At 43.1% G+C, this 20,008-nt stretch overlaps 1 protein-coding gene across 1 annotated transcript in view; it reads right to left on the reverse strand.

Annotated features, from left to right (window-relative positions):
* Positions 1–3,793: 3,793 nt before the first annotated feature.
* Positions 3,794–20,008, reverse strand: part of LOC142243873 (uncharacterized) — a 227,639-nt gene continuing 211,424 nt past the window's right edge. Inside the window, exons 26-30 of the mRNA XM_075316076.1 lie at positions 18,230–18,376; positions 11,825–11,879; positions 9,098–9,286; positions 7,764–7,841; positions 3,794–4,596 (exon numbers count right to left, since the gene is read on the reverse strand). Of these exons, the coding sequence (XP_075172191.1) occupies positions 4,406–4,596; positions 7,764–7,841; positions 9,098–9,286; positions 11,825–11,879; positions 18,230–18,376 (660 nt within the window). The 3' untranslated portion in view covers positions 3,794–4,405. The remainder of the gene's footprint in view (positions 4,597–7,763; positions 7,842–9,097; positions 9,287–11,824; positions 11,880–18,229; positions 18,377–20,008) is intronic.

A 20,008-nucleotide genomic window follows, 5' to 3' on the forward strand; every position in this document is an offset into this window, starting at 1 on the left:
AGGCTCTTGCACCCTTTCTGTAGAACATTGCATGGTCTTTACTGGTACTGACTGATGTTCCCCAAGTGGCATAACTATTGGCCATAGGGCCAGGAATTGTGGAAATTCCCACCCAATTATCAGTTCATAGTGAAGTCACATTCTGATAATGACTGGCGTCTAGGTAAAGTTTCTAGTGTGTGACTGGCATTTATATGGCATGTATCCAGTGTGTGACTGGCGTCTGTGGCATGTGTCTTGTGCTCAACTGGTATATGCCTGATGTGTGACTGGCATCTATGTGGCATGTATTGTTTATTTCCCAGTTTGTTTTTATTTCCCTTATTGAGTGCTTTGATAAGTAATCATTATCATACTGAATTTTACATTTACAGTAACAACTTAAGCGGGCACCATGTACAGAATGTATAGCAAAATATTTCTCTTTTTTTCATGTGAATTTAACTATTAAACAAACAAGAAAAGTAAAAGATATTTTATTACAACAGAAACAACATAAGGACAATTCATAACATGTATGACAAGGATCACATCCATCATTAGGTTCAAACTATGACTTTGATAACAAAGACATATATAAAGAAACATTGTAATACTGATAAGTTAAGATCATGTAAACATTTTAATGAATACATTTCATTCATTATTTTAAAATGTAGGTTTAACCCACACTGTCAAATTACGTTATGTATATACACTTGGTGAAATAAGTATTGAATATGTTACCATATATAGTTACCAAGTAAATATATTTCTAAAAGTACTATTGACATAAAATTCTCACAAGATGTTGGTAACAACCCATCCAATTCACACACGTAAAGAAATCAAACCATAGATGTCCATAATTTAAGTTATGTGTAAAAATGAGAAATGACACTGGGGTAAAAGTATTGAGAGGTGCAAAAAGCCATGGAAAGTCATGGCACCAGCTGAAATCTATCAGTTATTAGGAATCATTCCTGCCACTTAGTGAAAAATAATATCAGCGGGTTTAAATGATGGCTTATAAAAAGGTGTCTCATTAACAAGGTGCCACACAAGAAACCTCTCATGATGGGTAAAACCAATGCACTGTCTCAAGACCTTCACAATTTTATTTTTGCAAAACATACTTAATGGCATTGCTAGTGTTAGTGTTAGTGCCAGGTTCTAGTGAGCACTGTTGGAGCCATAGTCCAAAAGTGGAAATAACATCATTTCACCATAAACTGGCCATGACCAAGTGCTCCCCACAAAATTTCAAACAAAGGAGTGAAAAGAATTATCAGAAGAGTTGTCCAAGAGCTAAGGACCAAGTGTAGAGAGCTACAGAAAAACCTGGAATCAGCAGGTACAATTGTTTCAAAGAAAGCAATAAGTAATGCACTCAACCTCCATGGCCTTTATGCATGCTCACTACACAAGACTCCATTGCTGAACAAAAAGCATGTTGAAATGTTTTTAAAGTTTGCACAATCACATTTAGATAAATCTGTGAAATACTGGAAGAATATAGTCTGGTCAGATGAGACCAAAATTTAACTTTTTGGATACCCGACTTCCACTCCAAATACACCATACCAACAGTGAGGAATGGTGGTGGGAACGTAATGGTGTAGGGCTATTTTTCAGCATAAGACACTGGCAAACTTCATATCATTGAAGGAAGGATTAATGGACAAATGTACTGAGACATTCTTGATAAAAATCTGCTGCTGTCTACCAGGATAATGACGATAAAACGGGAGGGGACATTTCAGCAATACAATGATCCCAAACAGACAGCCAAGGACACTCTCAATTGGTTTCAGAGAAAGAAAATAAAGCTGCTAGAATGGCCCAGCCAATCACCTGATCTGCATGCAATAGAAAATTTATGGAAGTAACTAAAACTCAGAGTTCATAAAAGGAGCCCAAGAAATTTTGATTATGATTTGAAGAGTGTTTGTGTGGAAGAGTGGGCTAATATCACACCTAAAAGGGATTAGCACCCAAAAATTCTTAAATTATCAGATTAGCACCCAAAAATTCTTCACTTATCTACTGGATTCTGTGGATAGGTGATAAACACTTTTCTCATGCAAATTCCTGCAATGCAACCCTAGGTATTGTAACATCAATGAAATAAAATATTTAAACTAGCTATGAGACATATAATATAGTGTTATACATGTGACTAAGTAACTACTATTATTCACAATTAAAAAGTGGAAGATTCAAATTTACTCCAAATCATCTCCAAAACAGCATAAATAATTTGGCATGTAACTGCTTTTTTATAAGCAAAAATTCTGGCAGTTTTTTTATTTAGTAAGTATTTAAGAACAAGGCCAAACAGTTATGAGTAAATAGGTAAAATTCTTTGTCATTGCCAGGTCTGCATGTGCCAGTTGATATACCATAAAAATTCTTGAAGACTTTATAGGGAATATGTAATTTGAGAGCAGCCTGATGTAGGGGTTGAGATCTTGATTCCAGCATTGTGTCAGTTATTGATATGTGTATTGCTGTTTCAATAAAATCAGTGTTTTATCAGTAGAAGATTATCACTGCAGGACTAGAAGTCTTGTGCCTCCTAGTCCGCCTTCTCTGTGTAACCCCGCCCCACCACTTGCAGTAGCTTTCTGTAAATATACAGTGTACACAGATAACTGTCAATCAGTGGTGTGGGTGGGGTTATCCACTGCTCAGCATTCAGAGAACTGGTATATCTGCAAAAAACATTGATTGTATCAAATTGACAGGAGGCAAACCAGCAAGTGACACATCGCTGGAATCAGGCTCTGAGCACCCACATAATGCTGCTCTCATAATAAATAGTAAAATCCTGGTTTCAAAGCCTTTTTTTATTAGGCACTGTTAGACTACAGCAGAATTTTGGAGAACCCCATTGTTACTTAATAGTTTGTGCAACGGATCTAAGAAGAGAGGTGAAATAATATTATTTCTTCACCACTCTGATTGTATACCATTTGGTGATAAAAGGAGGTAATTGTCTTCAAGACTAAAGCTGTATAGATGGGAGCCCTATGTAATGTATAGGTTAAGTTACTGTTACGTTACCCAAAGTAAGGACCACCTTTACAGTAAGGAGACTCTGTTCTATAAACTCACAGTACCCTAAAAGAACCTTTTTTAAATAGTATCTCTAAGCCATAAACTTCATTTAAAAGAGTATTCTCAAGTTGTCTCTTGTGCAGTCCAGAGCAATGTAGTTTCCTTAGCTTCCTTACGTCATAGTTTCTAGAAGGGCCGCTCTTCTCCTTGAGTGACATCTTTGATGAAAAGAACTGTAGTACTCGTAGAATTGTAAAGCTCATCACAAGATATTCTATATGATTTATTCTGAGTCTACACAGTTATCACTATATTTACACAGAGATAACAAACCATTTGAAGAAGCACACAGCTCCAGACAGCAAGAGCAGAGAACCGAAATTAGGAGACCTGCTGTGAAAGCTGCCTGGCTGATGATATAGAACTGTATTTCTTTAACCCTAGAACCATAGAAATCTACAATAGAAAACAAGTGACCTAGTAGGCCTGCGAGGTCTATGCGTTCTAGGGTTAAAAGATGATAGGAAGGGAGGTGACCAACTAAGGCTTGTTTCACACATCCAGCTTTTCGGATCCGGCACGCTCCCGTACAGTGTATACATTACAATCGCCGCATTGCAACTTCCTGGTCACATGCTCCGGTCACATGACAGCATGTGAACGGAGCCTGTTGCGTGGCCACTGTACTGTATACACTGTATGGGAGCGCACTGGATCCGACAAAGTGGAGAAAAGCCGGATGTGTGAAACCGACCTAACTGCTGTATATGGACTGGAGAGAGATGATTGGGATGTCAAGAGTTAACTCCTGTCTTGGCTTGTAACTACTGAGCACTCTTGGCGAGGCACTAGAGGCTGAGCTCCATGGAAATCGGCTGTACACTATAAAAGATAAAAGCTATCATTGCAGAGAATAGCAGCAGATGGAAAAGCCAAGTTAATTAGAAACTTGCTTATTTCCATGCAGTCTAACTAATTAAAGCAACTTAAGAACTTGAGAGCACCCCTTTAATATACTGCAGAAGATCACATTAAATGAAATAACTCACTCAAAGTAACAGATACAACTTCCGCAGCGTTTCTGAAAGACATGTTAGACATTCTTAACTGATAATGAAAATGATAATAATACAAATGCTTTAATACAAGTATTTCAATACTGCAGTCTGTATTACACTGGGAAGCAAAAGTATTTTTGATGACAGTAGTCCATTTAGGAACAAAATGTAAAACATCAGAACAAGATGTATCCTGTATCACGTGTCCTGTACAAAACCTTTGCTGTACATATTACCATGCCAAATAGTTCAATTTCCTGAGATAATATACAGGATGAAGTCTTCAAATGGATAAGTCTTTTCCAAATTCAGAAATTTGGTCCTTTTCTGAAAGGGTCATCTCTAACACCATATGCAGAAAGACATACCGACATGTCACAAACGCCAGCATTTCCAGGATATCCACGCTTTCCTGGAGTTCCAGGTCCTCCATTTTTTCCAGGATTTCCTGGAGGCCCAACCATTCCTTCTCCATTGCTGCCATTAGTTCCCGGTAATCCTGCCATTTACCAACACAATTTTCTTTTAATATTGATATTTGGATATACATTTTCATAAAGTTTCACACTATGTCAGAACGTTAGATTGTTCTTTATGAGTAGTTCTCAAAAAAACATTTACCATTACAAAGCCACCTTGTATTCTTAACAATGCTCTTTTTACTTATATGAACTGTCCAAAAAAAAGAATAAAAAATGAATAGGTAGAAAGTCTGAATTTCGGAACAGTAAATGTGCATCCTGATCTCTGTCCTAGAATTTAATGCGATTGTCCCGCTTAGAACACTTTTGGGTATAAGCTTCAGTAGTTATAAAAAAAAGTATCACTTATGTTCCTAAGGGCTAGAGCTGGCTCTACGCTACTGCCCCAGTGTCTCTTGTCGTCTGCAATGCTGATGTCACATTGACATTTATTGTTGATATAAAGGGTGTACTTATATGTACAGTATAGTGGTGTTAAGATTTTTGAATTCTGTGTCTGTGGGTGCAGTGCTACTAGCCACTACTAGGTGTCACCAGTCTGGCGTTCCCTAGATAGAAGGGAAAGCTTAGGTCTCAGGTATAGTGACAGGGCTGAGAGGGTTAACAATAAAAAGCTGAAGTGTTGAGTATTTTCTGATTTTAGGCAAAGTAGAGTGTAGGGAGACACAGTTAGATGTACTTTGCACGCTGCGACATCGCTAGCCGATTTTAGCGATGCCGAGCGCGATGGTCCCCGCCCCCGTCGCAAATGCAATCTCTTGTGATAGCTGCCGTAGCGAACATCATCGCTACGGCAGCTTCACATGCACTTACCTGCCCTGTGATGTCACTTTGGCCGGCGAGGGGGCGGGTCGTGCGGCGTCACAGCGACGTCACACGGCAGGCGGCCAATAAAAGTGGAGGGGCGGAGATGAGCGGGACGTAAACATCCCGCCCACCTCCTTCCTTCCTCATTGCAGGCGGGACGCAGGTAAGGAGATGTTCCTCACTCCTGCGGCTTCATACACAGTGATGTGTGCTGCTGCAGGAACGAGGAACAACATCGTACCTGTCGCTGCAGCGAAATTATGAAAATGACCGACACTACACAGATCACCGATTTTCGACGCTTTTGTGATCGTTTATTGATGCTTCTAGGCTTTACACGTTGCGACGTCGTTACCGGCACCGGATGTGCGTCACTTTCGATTTGACCCCAACGATATCACAGTAGCGATGTCGCAACGTGCAAAGTACCCCTTAGAGTTCAGTGAGGAGTGTGGTATGGAGAGAAAAGAAAGGTACTGTGCAGGAGGGAGTAAAGTTGACCGAAAACTGATTGCAGTGTTAAAGGTCCATTGAGGCAAATTGAGGGACCTGGGAGGACCCCCCAATGAAGCAGGGAAGTGTGAACTGTGTGGACAGTGGCGAAGTCAGTGTTGGCTGATGGCCAAGATTGGAGGTTAGACCCGAGGAGGGACCCTGAAGCAGTAGCAAAGCCATGCAGGGTAGTCTAACTACAGCTATACACATGGACCCGTGTGGTTGGATATCCAGGGGACAGCAAAGCGCCAAACTCCCATCCTCCTTGGTAGCCAGTGAGAACTTGTCTGCAGCCATAATGGAAGAATCGGTCTGTGTTAAGATGTTAATGCCTTGCAAGAAGCCCAGTGTGAAACCTGTTGCAGGCAAAGTGAAACAGTGTTTGAAACATGTTAGAAGTAAACTACATGCATTTTTAAAATGTTGTGGACTCGTCTTTAAAAACCCTTAAAGCATAATCGCACAGTGTGAACGAAACAATGAGAAATCGGTTTGTGACGAAGAAGTATCACTGCGGCAAGGTACCACCTCCACACCGTTGTCTGTAGCGTGCTGGGGTGAGCAAAGCAGTGAAGCCCTCACCCATGACTACCACCCCGCATCACGTTGTAGGGGGGTTAAGGATTAGGCCCACCCCTGCATCTGTACCCGGCACACTATGCCCTGTTTGGTAACTGTAAAGTGTAATAGTAAAGTGTAATGCCTTGTGTGATTTTGCCCCCAGGTGGCAGTGTTGCAGCACAGTTGTCCTGGCACCTGGGTAGGCAGGGAGAGAGTAGTAGTAGAAGGAGGATAGGGGTTTATAAGGGAAAGACAATGGGGAAGGAACAGGAGAGTCTCCGAGATTAGTGAGAACCCCCGAAGTAGAAGATTCTGACCCTATGGGTCACCCCTACAACCGTGGCTTGCAGGATCTGGTCCTGTATCTGCTGGCTAAAATTCAACGAATTCCACACTCACGGAAAGGTCAGTGCATCTTCAGGCAGAAGGGTATGACTGGATGACCCAGGCAGTGTTGAGATAGCCTGTTCAGTGGCGGACCCTCCTGGTGCTAGTATGAAGTGTAGTCTGGAAGGAGAGGCCTGGAGGTGACAAGGGGTACCCAGGTGCCAGTGATATGGACTGCCGTTAAATTATGTAAAATATGGAAGAGTGGATGGAACCCCCATGGGAAGAATACTGGTGCCGGTGAGATGCGGACCGAGTTGATGCGGACAGTACCAAAGAATCAAGTTGGCCTGTTTAAGAAACGTTACTGAGTCTGGACTTTATTTTCTGAAGAAAAGTGGAGTGTGTCACCTGAGACTGTTACGGAGTCCTCCTGTGTGTGGTGCGGTGACGGGGAGGTGAGGGCTTAATGACAGGCTGTGCTGTGACCTGTTGTTCCCCTTGCACTCACGACTACAATGAATGCCTGCCCTATGCCCTCCACCACAACGTTACATTAGCTGCAGCGCTTTTCGGCATGACAAAAGAGCTGCAGAGAACATCATACACTAGGGCTGCAGCAGAGATCAGCCACAGGACCTGGGAGGGTGTTTTTTTTTTTTTATAACTCCTGAAGCTTACACCAAAAGTTTTTAGTAAGAGGACAACCCTTTTTAAGTATAGAGCCAATTTTTCTTGGCAGACAAATTAAACTCCCACCTATTTTAACATGTGTTATTCCAGGTCTTACAGGTAAAAACAGATATTTGTCATTCAATAAAAAGCCACAGTTTTATATACGGCTTGGTACTTTTATCTCCTCTTCCAGTTTACATTCAGCAACAATTAATAATAATTATAATAAATATTTCTATTGATATTAGTAGTAAATTCCATTTTACATTGCTGTGGTTTTATACCCAGTACAGTGGAGCATGTATAATTCCTACTTTACCTGGAGCTCCTGGAGGGCCTTGCTCTCCTATGCCACGTTCTCCTTTGGAGCCTTTATCTCCCCTTATTCCCTTGTCACCTGCAATGATCAGATATCCACATTTTCAAGACATAATAAACTAGGTGACTATCTTCTAAACAAGAAAGTATACACAGTATAAACATAGTAAAAAAAAAAAATAGATAATAAAAATAACAATTTATTTTTATATATATATATATATATATATATATATATATATATATATATATATATATATATATATATATATATATATATATATATAAATATATATATATCTACAGTACAGACCAAAAGACACACCTTCTCATCTCTAGAACACCTGTTAAGAGGAGACTTTGTGCAGCAGGCCTTCATGGTAAAATAGCTGCTAGGAAACCAGTGCTAAGGACAGGCAACAAGCAGAAGAGACTTGTTTGGGCTAAAGAACACAAGGAATGGACATTAGACCAGTAGAAATCTGTGGTTTGGTCTGATGAGTCCAAATTTGAGATCTTTGGATCCAACCACTGTGTCTTTGTAGAAAAGGTGAATGGATGGACTCTACATGCCTGGTTCCCACCGTGAAGCATGGCGGAGGAGGTGTGATGGTGTGGGGGTGCTTTGCTGCTGACACTGTTGGGGATTTATTCAAAATTGAAGGCATACAAAACCAGCATGCCTACCACAGCATCTTGCAGCGGCGTGCTATTCCATCCGGTTTGCGTTTAGTTGGACCATCATTTATTTTTCAAAAGGACAATGACCCCAAACACATCTCCAGGCTGTGTAAGGGCTATTTGACTAAGAAGGAGCGTGATGGGGTGCTACACCAGATGACCTGGCCTCTACAGTCACCAGACCTGAACCCAATCGAGATGGTTTGGGGTGAGCTGGACCGCAGAGTGAAGGCAAAAGGGCCAACAAGTCTAAGCATCTCTGGGAACTCCTTCAAGACTGTTGGAAAACCATTTCTGGTGACTACCTCTTGAAGCTCATCAAGAGAATGCCAAGAGTGTGCAAAGTAGTAATGAAAGCAAAAGATGGCTACTTTGAAGAACCTAGAATATAAGACATATTTTCAGTTGTTTCACACATTTTTAAGTATTTCATTCCACATGTTTTAATTCATAGTTTTGATGCCTTCAATGTGAATCTACAATTTTCAGAGTCTTGAAAGTAAAGAAAACTCTTTGAATGAGAAGGTGTGTCCAAACTTTTGGTCTGTACTGTCTATATATATATATATATATATATATATATATATATATATATATATATATATATATATGTACATGCTCACACACTGTATGCTGGTGGAAATGTTAAAGTACCTTTAGTTCCTTGAATTCCTGGAACTCCTTGAATTCCCGGATACCCAGATCTGCCTCCTCTGCCAGGATACCCAGGTGGTCCTCTATCACCAGCTTTTCCTTGGAGACCTGGCATCCCTGGCATTCCTGACTTTCCTTCACAAGGTTGGCATCTTGGGCTAATATTATGAATCAGTGAAGGTAGCTGTTCTAGAAAGTGAGAGTATTGTTTAATGAAAAAAAAAGTAAAAGAAAAAAATGCAATCTGTATAGAAAACACACTCATGAATATTGAAGGAGCTTTGATGATGCATCAAGTGCCACATCCCCTTAGACTGGGGCTTAAAGGAAATGCCGGAATGTAGGAGACACATGAGTATGCACCCACATGGCCAATGCTGGTGAATCATGATAATGTGTGTGCACCACACGCTGTCATGATTCAACAGTCTGCAGTCACATAGAATAACTGCAGGCTTTGCTTCTAAGACTAGACAACCCCTTAAAAGGGGTTGTCCACTACTTTGATATAACGATGGTTGGTGTCCAACACCAGGCAACCCCCCAGATCAGAGGTTATCTGCAGTGGCCGGATAAAAACAGTGTATGGAGCAGAACAGTAGATAAACACCTACCTAATGAAGGATAGCTCGTCTAAATCAAAGTAGTGGACAACCCCTTTACATGAGAAAAAGACACTTCTATAGTTCTGTGTAGTTAATAGACATACAGAGATGTGCCTGGTAAACAATGAAGCACGGTGCTTGTTTTATCGTCAAAACTTCTTCAGTCAGCTGAACAATGAAAGTGTCTGAGGTCAGATCTGCACAGATTTCACATACACATACACGCTGCGATATCGGTACCGATATCGCTAGCGTGGGTACCCGCCCCCATCGGTTGTGCGACACTGGCATAATGCTGCCTGTGGCGCACAACATCGCCAAGACCCGTCACACTACTTACTTGCCTAGCGACGTCGCTGTGACCGGCGAACCGCCTCCTTTCTAAGGGCACGGTTCGTGCGGCATTACAGCGACGTCACTAAGCGGTCGCCCAGTAGAAGCGGAGGGGAGGAGATGAGCGGAACGTAACATCCCGCCCACCTCCTTTCTTCCTCATTGCAGGCGGGATGCAGGTAAGGAGAGGTTCCTCGTTCCTGCGGTGTCACACATAGCGATGTGTGCTGCCGCAGGAACGACGAACTACATCGTTACTGCAGCAGCAACGATATTCGAGAATGGACCCCCATGTCACCGATGAGCGATTTTGCACGTTTTTGCGACGATGCATAATTGCTCATAGGTGTCACACGCAACAACATCGCTAAAGCGACCAAATGTGCGTCACAAATTCCGTGACCCCAACAAGATCGCTTTAGCGATGTCGTAGCGTGTAAAGAGGCCTTTACTCCAACAATAACACTATCAATAACAGAATTCTAGATAACCTATTTAATGGTATGTGCACACAACATTTTTAAGACACTTGCAGACCAATCAAGATTTTCATAGGTATTTTTTATCCTGGAGGGTCTCTGCTGGTGGTTTTGCCTTGTTCCGCCACCTGCATCCTTTATCCATAATTTAAACTATAGCTGGCAAGAGTTGCTTCCTAGCCGAAAACAACCTGGAAATTGACTGCTCCACAAATTCTGCCCCCTGGAGAAGTTAAGAGGAGCAAAAAAAGAGAGAACATGTGCACAGCAGTGTTGTTTTTACATTGCTATGCAATGTGGCCATTTTTTGCAGCACTTTTTCAGCAGCACATTTTCAGCCGTATTCCAGACGGAATCCATGTGAAAACGACATTGTATGCACATACCATAAGGCTTTCAAGTTGACTGTTCTACATGTGTATTACAAGTGTAATACAAGAAATATTTTGTGGTTTTTAGTACTGGTACCATTCATTTTTCCTAAGGCAATCTTTAGAGAATAATAAAATAAATCCCTTGCTTTGTTCCATGTTTATATTTTTTGTTAATCTCATTTTGTAGCTAAGCATGAAAATACATATAGCTAAAGAGGCTAAAGGGTGCTTTACACGCTGCGACATCGCTAACGATACATCGTCTGGGTCACGTTGTTAGTGACGCACATCCGGCGTTGTTAGCGACATCGCAGCGTGTGACACCAAGGAGCGACGATCAACAAGCACAAAAATGTGAAAAATCGGTGATCGTTGACACGTCGCTCCTTTTCCAAATATCGTTGCTGCTGCAGGCACAATGTTGTTCGTCGTTGCTGCGGCAGCACACATCGCTATGTGTGACACCGCAGGAACAACGAACATCTCCTTACCTGCGTCCACCGGCAATGAGGAAGGAAGTAGGTGGGCGGCATGTTCCTGCCGCTCATCTCCGCCCCTCCTCTGCTATTGGACGGCCGCTTAGTGACGCCGCAGTGACGTCGCTATGACGCCAAACGCACCTCCCCCTTAAAGGAAGGATTGTTCCGCGGTCACAGCGACGTCGCTGAAAAGGTATGTGCGTGTGACGCTGCCGTAGCGATAATGTTCGCTATGGCAGCGATCACCAAATGTCGCACGAATGACGGGGGCGGGTGCTATCACGCACGACATCGCTAGCTGTCACTAGCGATGTCGCAGCGTGTAAAGCACCCTTAACTCTATGTGAATCTTAACACAATGAATTCCGATAGCTATGATCATTGTATATTCCATTCAGGCCTTAACAGAAGTGATATAATGTGTAATTAGTTTACAAAATCTAAAATCTTGACTTACCACGCAATAAATTACCGCATAATTTAATGACCTGGTCATCAGTCATCGATTTCCCCTGTAGCAAAGAACAATATTTGTAATTTTTTTACAACATTGAGTACAGATATGTCAGTAATTGACATTACCCTTCACCCTCGCCCAGCCTGTTTTTTTAGATTCCTAGGCTCATGGCCTAAATTTATAACATTCAATCCTATTAAGTCAGTAACAGAGCTGTAGACTGTACTGGTTTTGACATAAAAAATACAATAATGCACGATGGAAACGTAATAGGAACCCCCAAATGTCATAAGATCTCAATAGCTTACCATTTAGAAAAAAATATCAGATAAATTGGACAATCAGTCTTAGGGGCACTTTGCACACTACGACATCGCAGAGGCGATGTCGGTGGGGTCAAATCGAAAGTGACGCACATCCGGCGTCGCTGTCGACATCGTAGTGTGTAAATCATTTATGATACGATTAACGAGCGCAAAAGCGTCGTAATCGTATCATCGGTGTAGCGTTGGTCATTTCCATGAATTGGGAAAGACCAATGTTACGATGTTGTTCCTCGTTCCTGCGGCAGCACACATCGCTGTGTGTGAAGCCGCAGGAGTGAGGAACATCTCCTACCTGCGTCCCGGCCGCCTATGCGGAAGGAAGGAGGTGGGCGGGATGTTTACGTCCCGCTCATCTCCGCCCCTCCGCTTCTATTGGCCGCCTGCCGTGTGACATCGCTATGACGCCGAATGACCCGCCCCCTTAATAAGGTGGCGGTTTGCTGGCCAGAGCGACGTCGCAGGGCAGGTGAGTGCATGTGAAGCTGCCGTAGTGATATTGTTCGCTACGGCAGCTATCACCATGATATCGCAGCTGTGACGGGGGCGGGGACTATCGCGCACTGCATCGCAGCATCGGCTTGCGATGTCGTAGTGTGCAAAGGGCCCCTTAGTAAAGGCCCCGTCACACACAGAGATAAATCTTTGGCAGATCTGTGGTTGCAGTGAAATCATGGACATATTGTTCCATTTGTACACAGCCACAAACCTGGCACTGATTGTCCACAATTTCACTGCAACCACAAATCTGCCGCAGATTTATCTCTGTGTGTGACAGGGCCTTAGGGGTGCTTCACACACAGCGAGCTCGCTGCCGAGATCGCTGCTGAGTCACGCTTTTTGTGACGCAGCAGTGACCTCATTAGCGATCTCGCTGTGTGTGACACTGAGCAGCGATCTGGCCCCTGCTGCGAGATCGCTGCTCGTTACACACAGCCCTGGTTCGTTTTCTTCAAAGCCGCTCTCCTGCTGTGACACACAGATCGCTGTGTGTGACAGCAAGAGAGCGACAAATGAAGCGAGCAGGGAGCAGGAGCCGGCGTCTGACAGCTGAGGTAAGCTGTATCCAAGATAAACATCGGGTAACCAAGGTGGTTACCCGATATTTACCTTAGTTACCAGCATCTGCAGCTCTCACGCTGCCTGTGCTGCCGGCTCCGGCTCTCTGCACATGTAGCTGCTGTACACATCGGGTTAATTAACCCGATGTGTACAGCAGCTAGGAGAGCAAGGAGCCAGCGCTCAGTGTGCGAGGCTCCCTGCTCTCTGCACATGTAGCTGCATTACACATCGGGTTAATTAACCCGATGTGTACTGTAGCTAGGAGAGCAAGGAGCCAGCGCTTAGTGTGCGCGGCTCCCTGCTCCCTGCTCACACTGGTAACTAATGTAAACATCGGGTAACCATACCCGATGTTTACCTTAGTTACCAGTCTCCGCAGCTTCCAGACGGCGGCTCCGTGCAAGCGCAGCGTCGCTTGCACGTCGCTGCTGGCTGGGGGCTGTTCACTGGTCGCTGGTGAGATCTGCCTGTTTGACAGCTCACCAGCGACCATGTAGCGATGCAGCAGCGATCCTGACCAGGTCAGATCGCTGGTCGGATCGCTGCTGCATCGCTAAGTGTGAAGGCACCCTTACGTTCCATTATAATCTCTTTTATAATCTCTTTTATTAACCACTGACATCAATGGCTGATTGGTGAAAAAAAAATGCAAGTAAGCTACTGAGAACTAGAGATGAGCAAACACAAGGTTTGGTTTTCGAACTGAACATCAACTTAAAAAAACAGAGCTCGAGTTTGGGAGCTTTATGTGCGACCTTAACTCGCACGAGTAACGCTGTGCTCAGGTACGCTCGGTGCTCAGCCCTGTGCGAGCCACTTGTAGTGTCATACAATGGGGGTAACAGCAGCATAATCACATGTTGTGTGTAACAAAAAAAAAAAAAATTAAAAAAAGCCCCACTCACCCTCTTCCGGAAGTGATTTGCTTATCGCAGGCTGTATGTGGGCGGAGACTCAAACTGCCAATCAGTAATTCCGAATCTCCTTGGGCCACATTCGGACCATTGGAGGTTTGGTTCATTTGCTGCCAGTGAACCGAACTTCCAAAGGTTCTCATCTCTACTGAGAACTGCAGCTCACCTTTGTTTTATTTTAACAGGAGCTAATATGCTGTTCTCAGCAGTGGCCACTACAAAGCAAATGGAGCTGTGCAATTCTGGATCTGTTCACTGCCACTGATCTGATATTGATGACCTATCCCTAGAAAACATCTCCTTTAAAGCATACATGTCACCAGATCAAACGTGGCCAGTTAATGTTTTTACTTTGCTCTGCTGAGCATTCTAATTTTTCCATCTATTTTTTTTAAAATCCACTATATGGATTTGTACCGCCCCCGTGCCAGCAGCTGAGCCGCTCGGATCCGGAACCGCGGTGTCTCGAGGCGTCTCCGGACCCGGGGGTTCGCGCGGTCACTCGAGTTTGAAAATGGGGGTATATACACAGGAGTTAGAAGTTTGTGACGCCACCCACGGTGCATGGTAAGATGGAGTACCACTGCTGCTGTTGGTGGGGGAGCCCGGTGGCGGTGGTATGGCAGCAAGGTGTTTAACCCCTCCGTGGGTAGGGGGTTTGTGCCCCGGGGCCCGGTAGTGGTGGAGGGGGGTGCTGTTGGAAAAAGGAAGGGTCACTGTGTACTCACTCAGTCCAAGAATACTGACACCGACAGCTTGTAAACCAGAGTTCTGAGCACCGCTGCAGCAAGGAGGGAGCACGCTTGGATCCGTGCCCTTGGTGTTGCTTGTTAGCCTGTGGTCTTTTCCGTGGTACCTTCTCACTTGTTGGACCCTATAGTCTGGAACTAATCGGGTCCCGCTCACCAGTATGGCTAACGGAGTGAGCTTTCTCTCAGGGTTCACATTTGGGATTTGGCGGACTGTACTTTGGGAAAAGTCCTATCCCCTCGTTGCGCTAGTACTCCGATTTTGGAGCGGGTGAGGGATGAATCTTGAAGACTTCACCCCCGTCGGGTAAAGCTACTTCCCGGCCTAGGGTCCACGTACCCCGTCGTGCCTTAGCCCCTGCCCGGAGATAGCTCAAGGCCGCCGGCTGCCCTCCTCGGCAAGTCTGTGCCCCTTGACATGATCCCCTGCGACCAGGGTTCCAGCTCCTCCCAGGCCCAGACCAACGTCTGCCACCTGGGATTCTACTCGGAGCCCAGCTCCTCACCCTTCGCTCTCCAGTTCACACTCTGCTCCTCTTTGACACTTCCCACCTCCCCTTGCCAACCCCCCAAGTGGGCGGCCCTATTCCCATCAGGCCCCCCAATGGTGTGTCTGGTAAGTATGGTGTAAAGTGTTCCTAGGGTTTTGACTGGCTCTGATCTTAGCAACACCAAAGAATAGGGATCCGTAACCAAGGAGGATGCGGATACTGTGCAGAAGGGCAGATTGCACAATACCCTGTGACGACCTGATAAGCCAGGGCGTCACAGATTGAGAGGTGTGGTCTTTTAAGATTATATGGTCTTTACAAAGCAGGCATGAATTACAGGGTAATAATGCAAAGCAGTCTAACAGAATTTTTTTTTTTTTTATTATGCTTTCCTTAGCTCTATCATATCCCACAGTGCTGTATAGACATCACAATCACTGTGCCTATAGGGGGCTTTTAATTGACTTTCCCTATCAGTATGGCTTTAGCGTCTGGGAGGAAATTGGAGCATCCCCTCTCAAAAACGAAGAGAACATACAAACTCCTTGCAGATGTCTTCATTTGTGAGATTTGAACCTAGGATTTTAGCAAACCAACAATGCTAACCACTAAGCCACTGTGCTGCTCTAATCATTTGAGCCACAAGCCCCTGGTAAAAGTGATAAAAATTAGCCTTTAAGATGTATTCCCAAGCTATAAAGTTGCTTTAATTAGTTAGCATGAGAATTAGCAAGTTTGCAGTTTACTTTCTTTTTCCTACCATTCTCCTACATTAAGAGCTTTTATATTTCATAGTGTACAGCTGGTTTCCATGGAGCTTGGCCACGTCCCATATTCTAACTCAAAGCGCACAATAGGAACTCATTTCAGGAGAGAGATTAACTCCTAAAATACTCTCCACCTGCTCAACTCACTCACTCTCAGCTCCTGACAAGCAATTTTTAGAAATCTTGCAATATCACTAGCGCTCACCATCTGCAGCTTTCAGAGCAGTTCTCCTAATCATGGTTCTCACTTTCCTAAGCTGTGCACTTTTTTGAATCACTTGGTATGTCTATATGTAAAAAAAGTTTTTCCTGCAGAATAAACCAAAGCTGAATGTATTACAGCAGAACTTGTGCTGAACTGTATAGTTCTACTGTGGGCTCACACACCGGAGTGTAAGGGCTCATGCGCATGTTGCGTAATTGCATGCATTCACGCTGCGTATTACCCTGTAGCGTAAATGCATGCGTCCTGCGTCCCCTGCACAATCTATGTAGATTGTGCATGAGACGTGCAGATGTTGCTTTTATGAATGCAGCGATTTGGGTGCTAAAATTTTGACCCAAACTCATGCGTTCATAAAATGAGCATGTCAATTATTCCGTGCGCTATGGATGCAGCTCCCACTCTGTCTATGGTGGAGGCAACAGACATAGCGTATGAAATCGGCTTTTTTTGTACAGAAAAACTGCATCCATTATGCAGTGTTTCTGCAGCGATTTGACGCACACATGTGCTGTCAAATCGCTCCAGAATATTCAGCAGTTACGTGCGCATGAGCCTTAAAACACAGCCCAGTGCTAGCCAATGTTTTGTTAGACAGCACTTGGCCCAATGTTATAACATTTGGCAGTGCTGATCAGCATTTTTTTTCTCGAGCCAACTCAACATGAGAAAAAAAATTGCTTCATGCTGCAAATGTCAGTGTATATCGGACGGTGCGCACCCATTCAAGTCTATGGGTGTGAGCATTGAGCAATACTTTGGAGTCCGATATATGCTAACACAGACAATGGAGGAGATGGAGAAATTAAGTTCTCCATCTTCTCCTACCCTGTGATCTACGTCTTGCATGCAAGAGAATCGAATCACAGTAATTGTCACTCAGCCCAAACTCTGATGAAAGTCATTTACATAATCGGCCCGGTTCTCTCACATAAGAGAATCTACAGCCGTGTGAGGTAGGCCTAATACTACAGCACTGCTATCAGTACTGTCACATGGACAAATTTTAACCTGAAAATATGGGGTTAATGTTTAGGTTAATAGCAGTCTGAACCTGCCCAGTGCCTGCACATTAAACCCCGATGCCAATAGAAAATTAACTATAATCCTCCTGGCAACATTCCGGTTTCAGACACAGGGAAGGCATCGTAACGGGTTCAGTCACTGCTCTGTATAGAGAACGGTGTCTGTAATTACACCTACCGCTCTGATTGATAGCTGCTCAGCATTAAAACCAGCTGTCAGTCAGTGTAGGGGGGCGTAGTTACACTGCCACTCTCTATACACAGAGCGGTGACTGAACCCGCTCGGACACCACCCCCTGGACTGAAACCAGAATGCTGTCAGGAGGATTAAAGTTAATTTCCTCTCAACAGCATGGTTTAATGTGCAGGTGCCAGGCTGATTCAGAATGCTATTAAGCTGCACCGTATCTGCATATAAATAGCATTTTTTCTTGGGACAGGTTCCCTTTAAGCAGGGGAGCCGATCCTGCAACCAGAAAGTGCAAAGCTTGTAAGGAGACTTGATAGTTCTAAAATGCTCAAGACAAACTGAGAATACCCCTTTAACTAAAAATGCTGATATTTCTGAAACCATATGACAGATTTAAAATAAAAAAAAAACAAATGGAAACAGCAGAAATAAAATAAGCTACTTTATTTGGTGACAAGCCCTTTAACATGAATACTGCTCCTGAATAGAGTATCTTAGAGTAACACTACTGCTGAAAACAAAATGCCACTTACAAAATAGGATAAAATTGATAATAAATTTGTGATTGTAATATGCGAAAATAACTTGTAACCTTTCTTTCCAACAATTTTTAATTTTAGAATATATGCTTAATTTTAAATGGTTAATTGGTTTTACTTACCGGTTTTCCTGGAATACCAGGTATTCCAGATCTCCCCTGAAGGCCCATATCACCTGGAAAACCACGAGGCCCTGGTAGACCTTGTGCACCTGCTTCGCCTTTCTTGCCTTCTGGTCCGTTGTCACCAAACTCCCCAATTTCTCCTTTCTGAAATTCACAATACCAAAATCTACAGTAAGTATATTAAGTACTAGTGAAATGACAGCACATTTGGCATATGCATTGGAAGTGTACATATGCCTATATAGCTATTGGGACGTATTTGTCTGTAGTATGCCAAACAATGTTGTTGTTTTTTTACATATACTGGCCTGTATGTGATAGTATACCATTTTTAAAGTTTAACAGAATAGTATCGTAGACACGCACGCATTAGGTATGAATTACTCATTTTTTTCAATGGAAAGCTTTTGGGGATCCTATGTCTATACAGTATCAAACTGCTCAGCCTTATATTCAAGGTTTATGTCAAGGAATCCTACTGATATATACTTCTAAAGGAAGGATCAACAGCAGTGTGCAAGTGAAATAAATGCACTATACAGTATGTACTGTATGTATAGCTATATACACAGTGCTCAGCATAAATTAGTAGACCCCCCTAATAATCAACATCTCACTGGCTACAAGAACAATTTCATTTGACAAGACTGATTGTCATAGAACATTTTTTTAACCCATAGCATGAAATCAAGGTGTATAACATAACTTTCATTAAAAAAATCTTCTGTTTTTGTCAAAATTAGTTGTTGCAAAAATTAATACATCCCACATCAAAAACATCTTGTAATTTTAGGACCTCCAAAATTTTTAAAGGAAAGAGCCAAGTCTACTAGGCATGGAATGAACAAGTTGGTGACATATTGTAACATCTATTTTTTTTCCCCATTCTTCAAGAACAACTTCTTTTAGATCCTATATGCTGGATAGAGAGTGAGGCTCAACCTCTGTCTTCAAAGTTCCGCATAGGTGTTCAATTAGGTTCAGATTAGGAGACAAACTTGGCCACTGAATCACTTTGACCCTGTTCTTCAGTAATGCTAACAGCGGCCTTAGAGGTGTATTTTGGATCATAGTCATGTTGGAAAAGTGGTGCGACTATCAGGAGCACGAAGTAATGGTTGCAGCTTCTCTTTGAACATAGAACAGTATGCTTGTGGATTTAAGATCCCATCAGTGTAATGTAGCTCCCCAACATCAGCAGCACTCATGCAACTCCACCTAAGGAAACTGCCGTCACCAAGTTCAACTGTAGGCGTCATGCATTGTTCTTTGTATTACACACCATTGCAATGCCATACAGTTTTGAAGCCATTAGTTCCAAAAGAATTATCATGATCTCATCACTTCAGAGTATAGAGTCCCCAATAGTCTTCATATTTTTCAACATGGGTCCTGGAAAATTGTAGGTGGGCTTTTTTGTGCATTGGGCTTTAGGTGATGCATCCTTTGTGGATTATATCTATGCATGCCATTTCTCTGCATTGTACGCCATATTGTGTGGCAGGAAACACTTACTCTGGTTATATTTTCTACTTTATTATAAACCTGCAGTGAGCTTGTATATTGATTTTCTTCCACCCTTCTCATCAGAAGAAGTTAAGAGTTATTCTAGCTGATAACTAAAGCTTTGCTGATCTCTTCTTGATCTTCACCTATTTTGTGTAAAGAAATAATTTCCATTCTCAGGTCTTGTGACTTTTCTTTTCTACGTGATGCCAATGCTGACAGCATACAATGGGAAGGGGTTTTCCTTGTTACGAAACACCCTTTTATAGT

The sequence above is a fragment of the Anomaloglossus baeobatrachus genome, chromosome 6, assembly GCF_048569485.1.
Source record: "Anomaloglossus baeobatrachus isolate aAnoBae1 chromosome 6, aAnoBae1.hap1, whole genome shotgun sequence".
NCBI lineage: Eukaryota > Metazoa > Chordata > Amphibia > Anura > Aromobatidae > Anomaloglossus > Anomaloglossus baeobatrachus.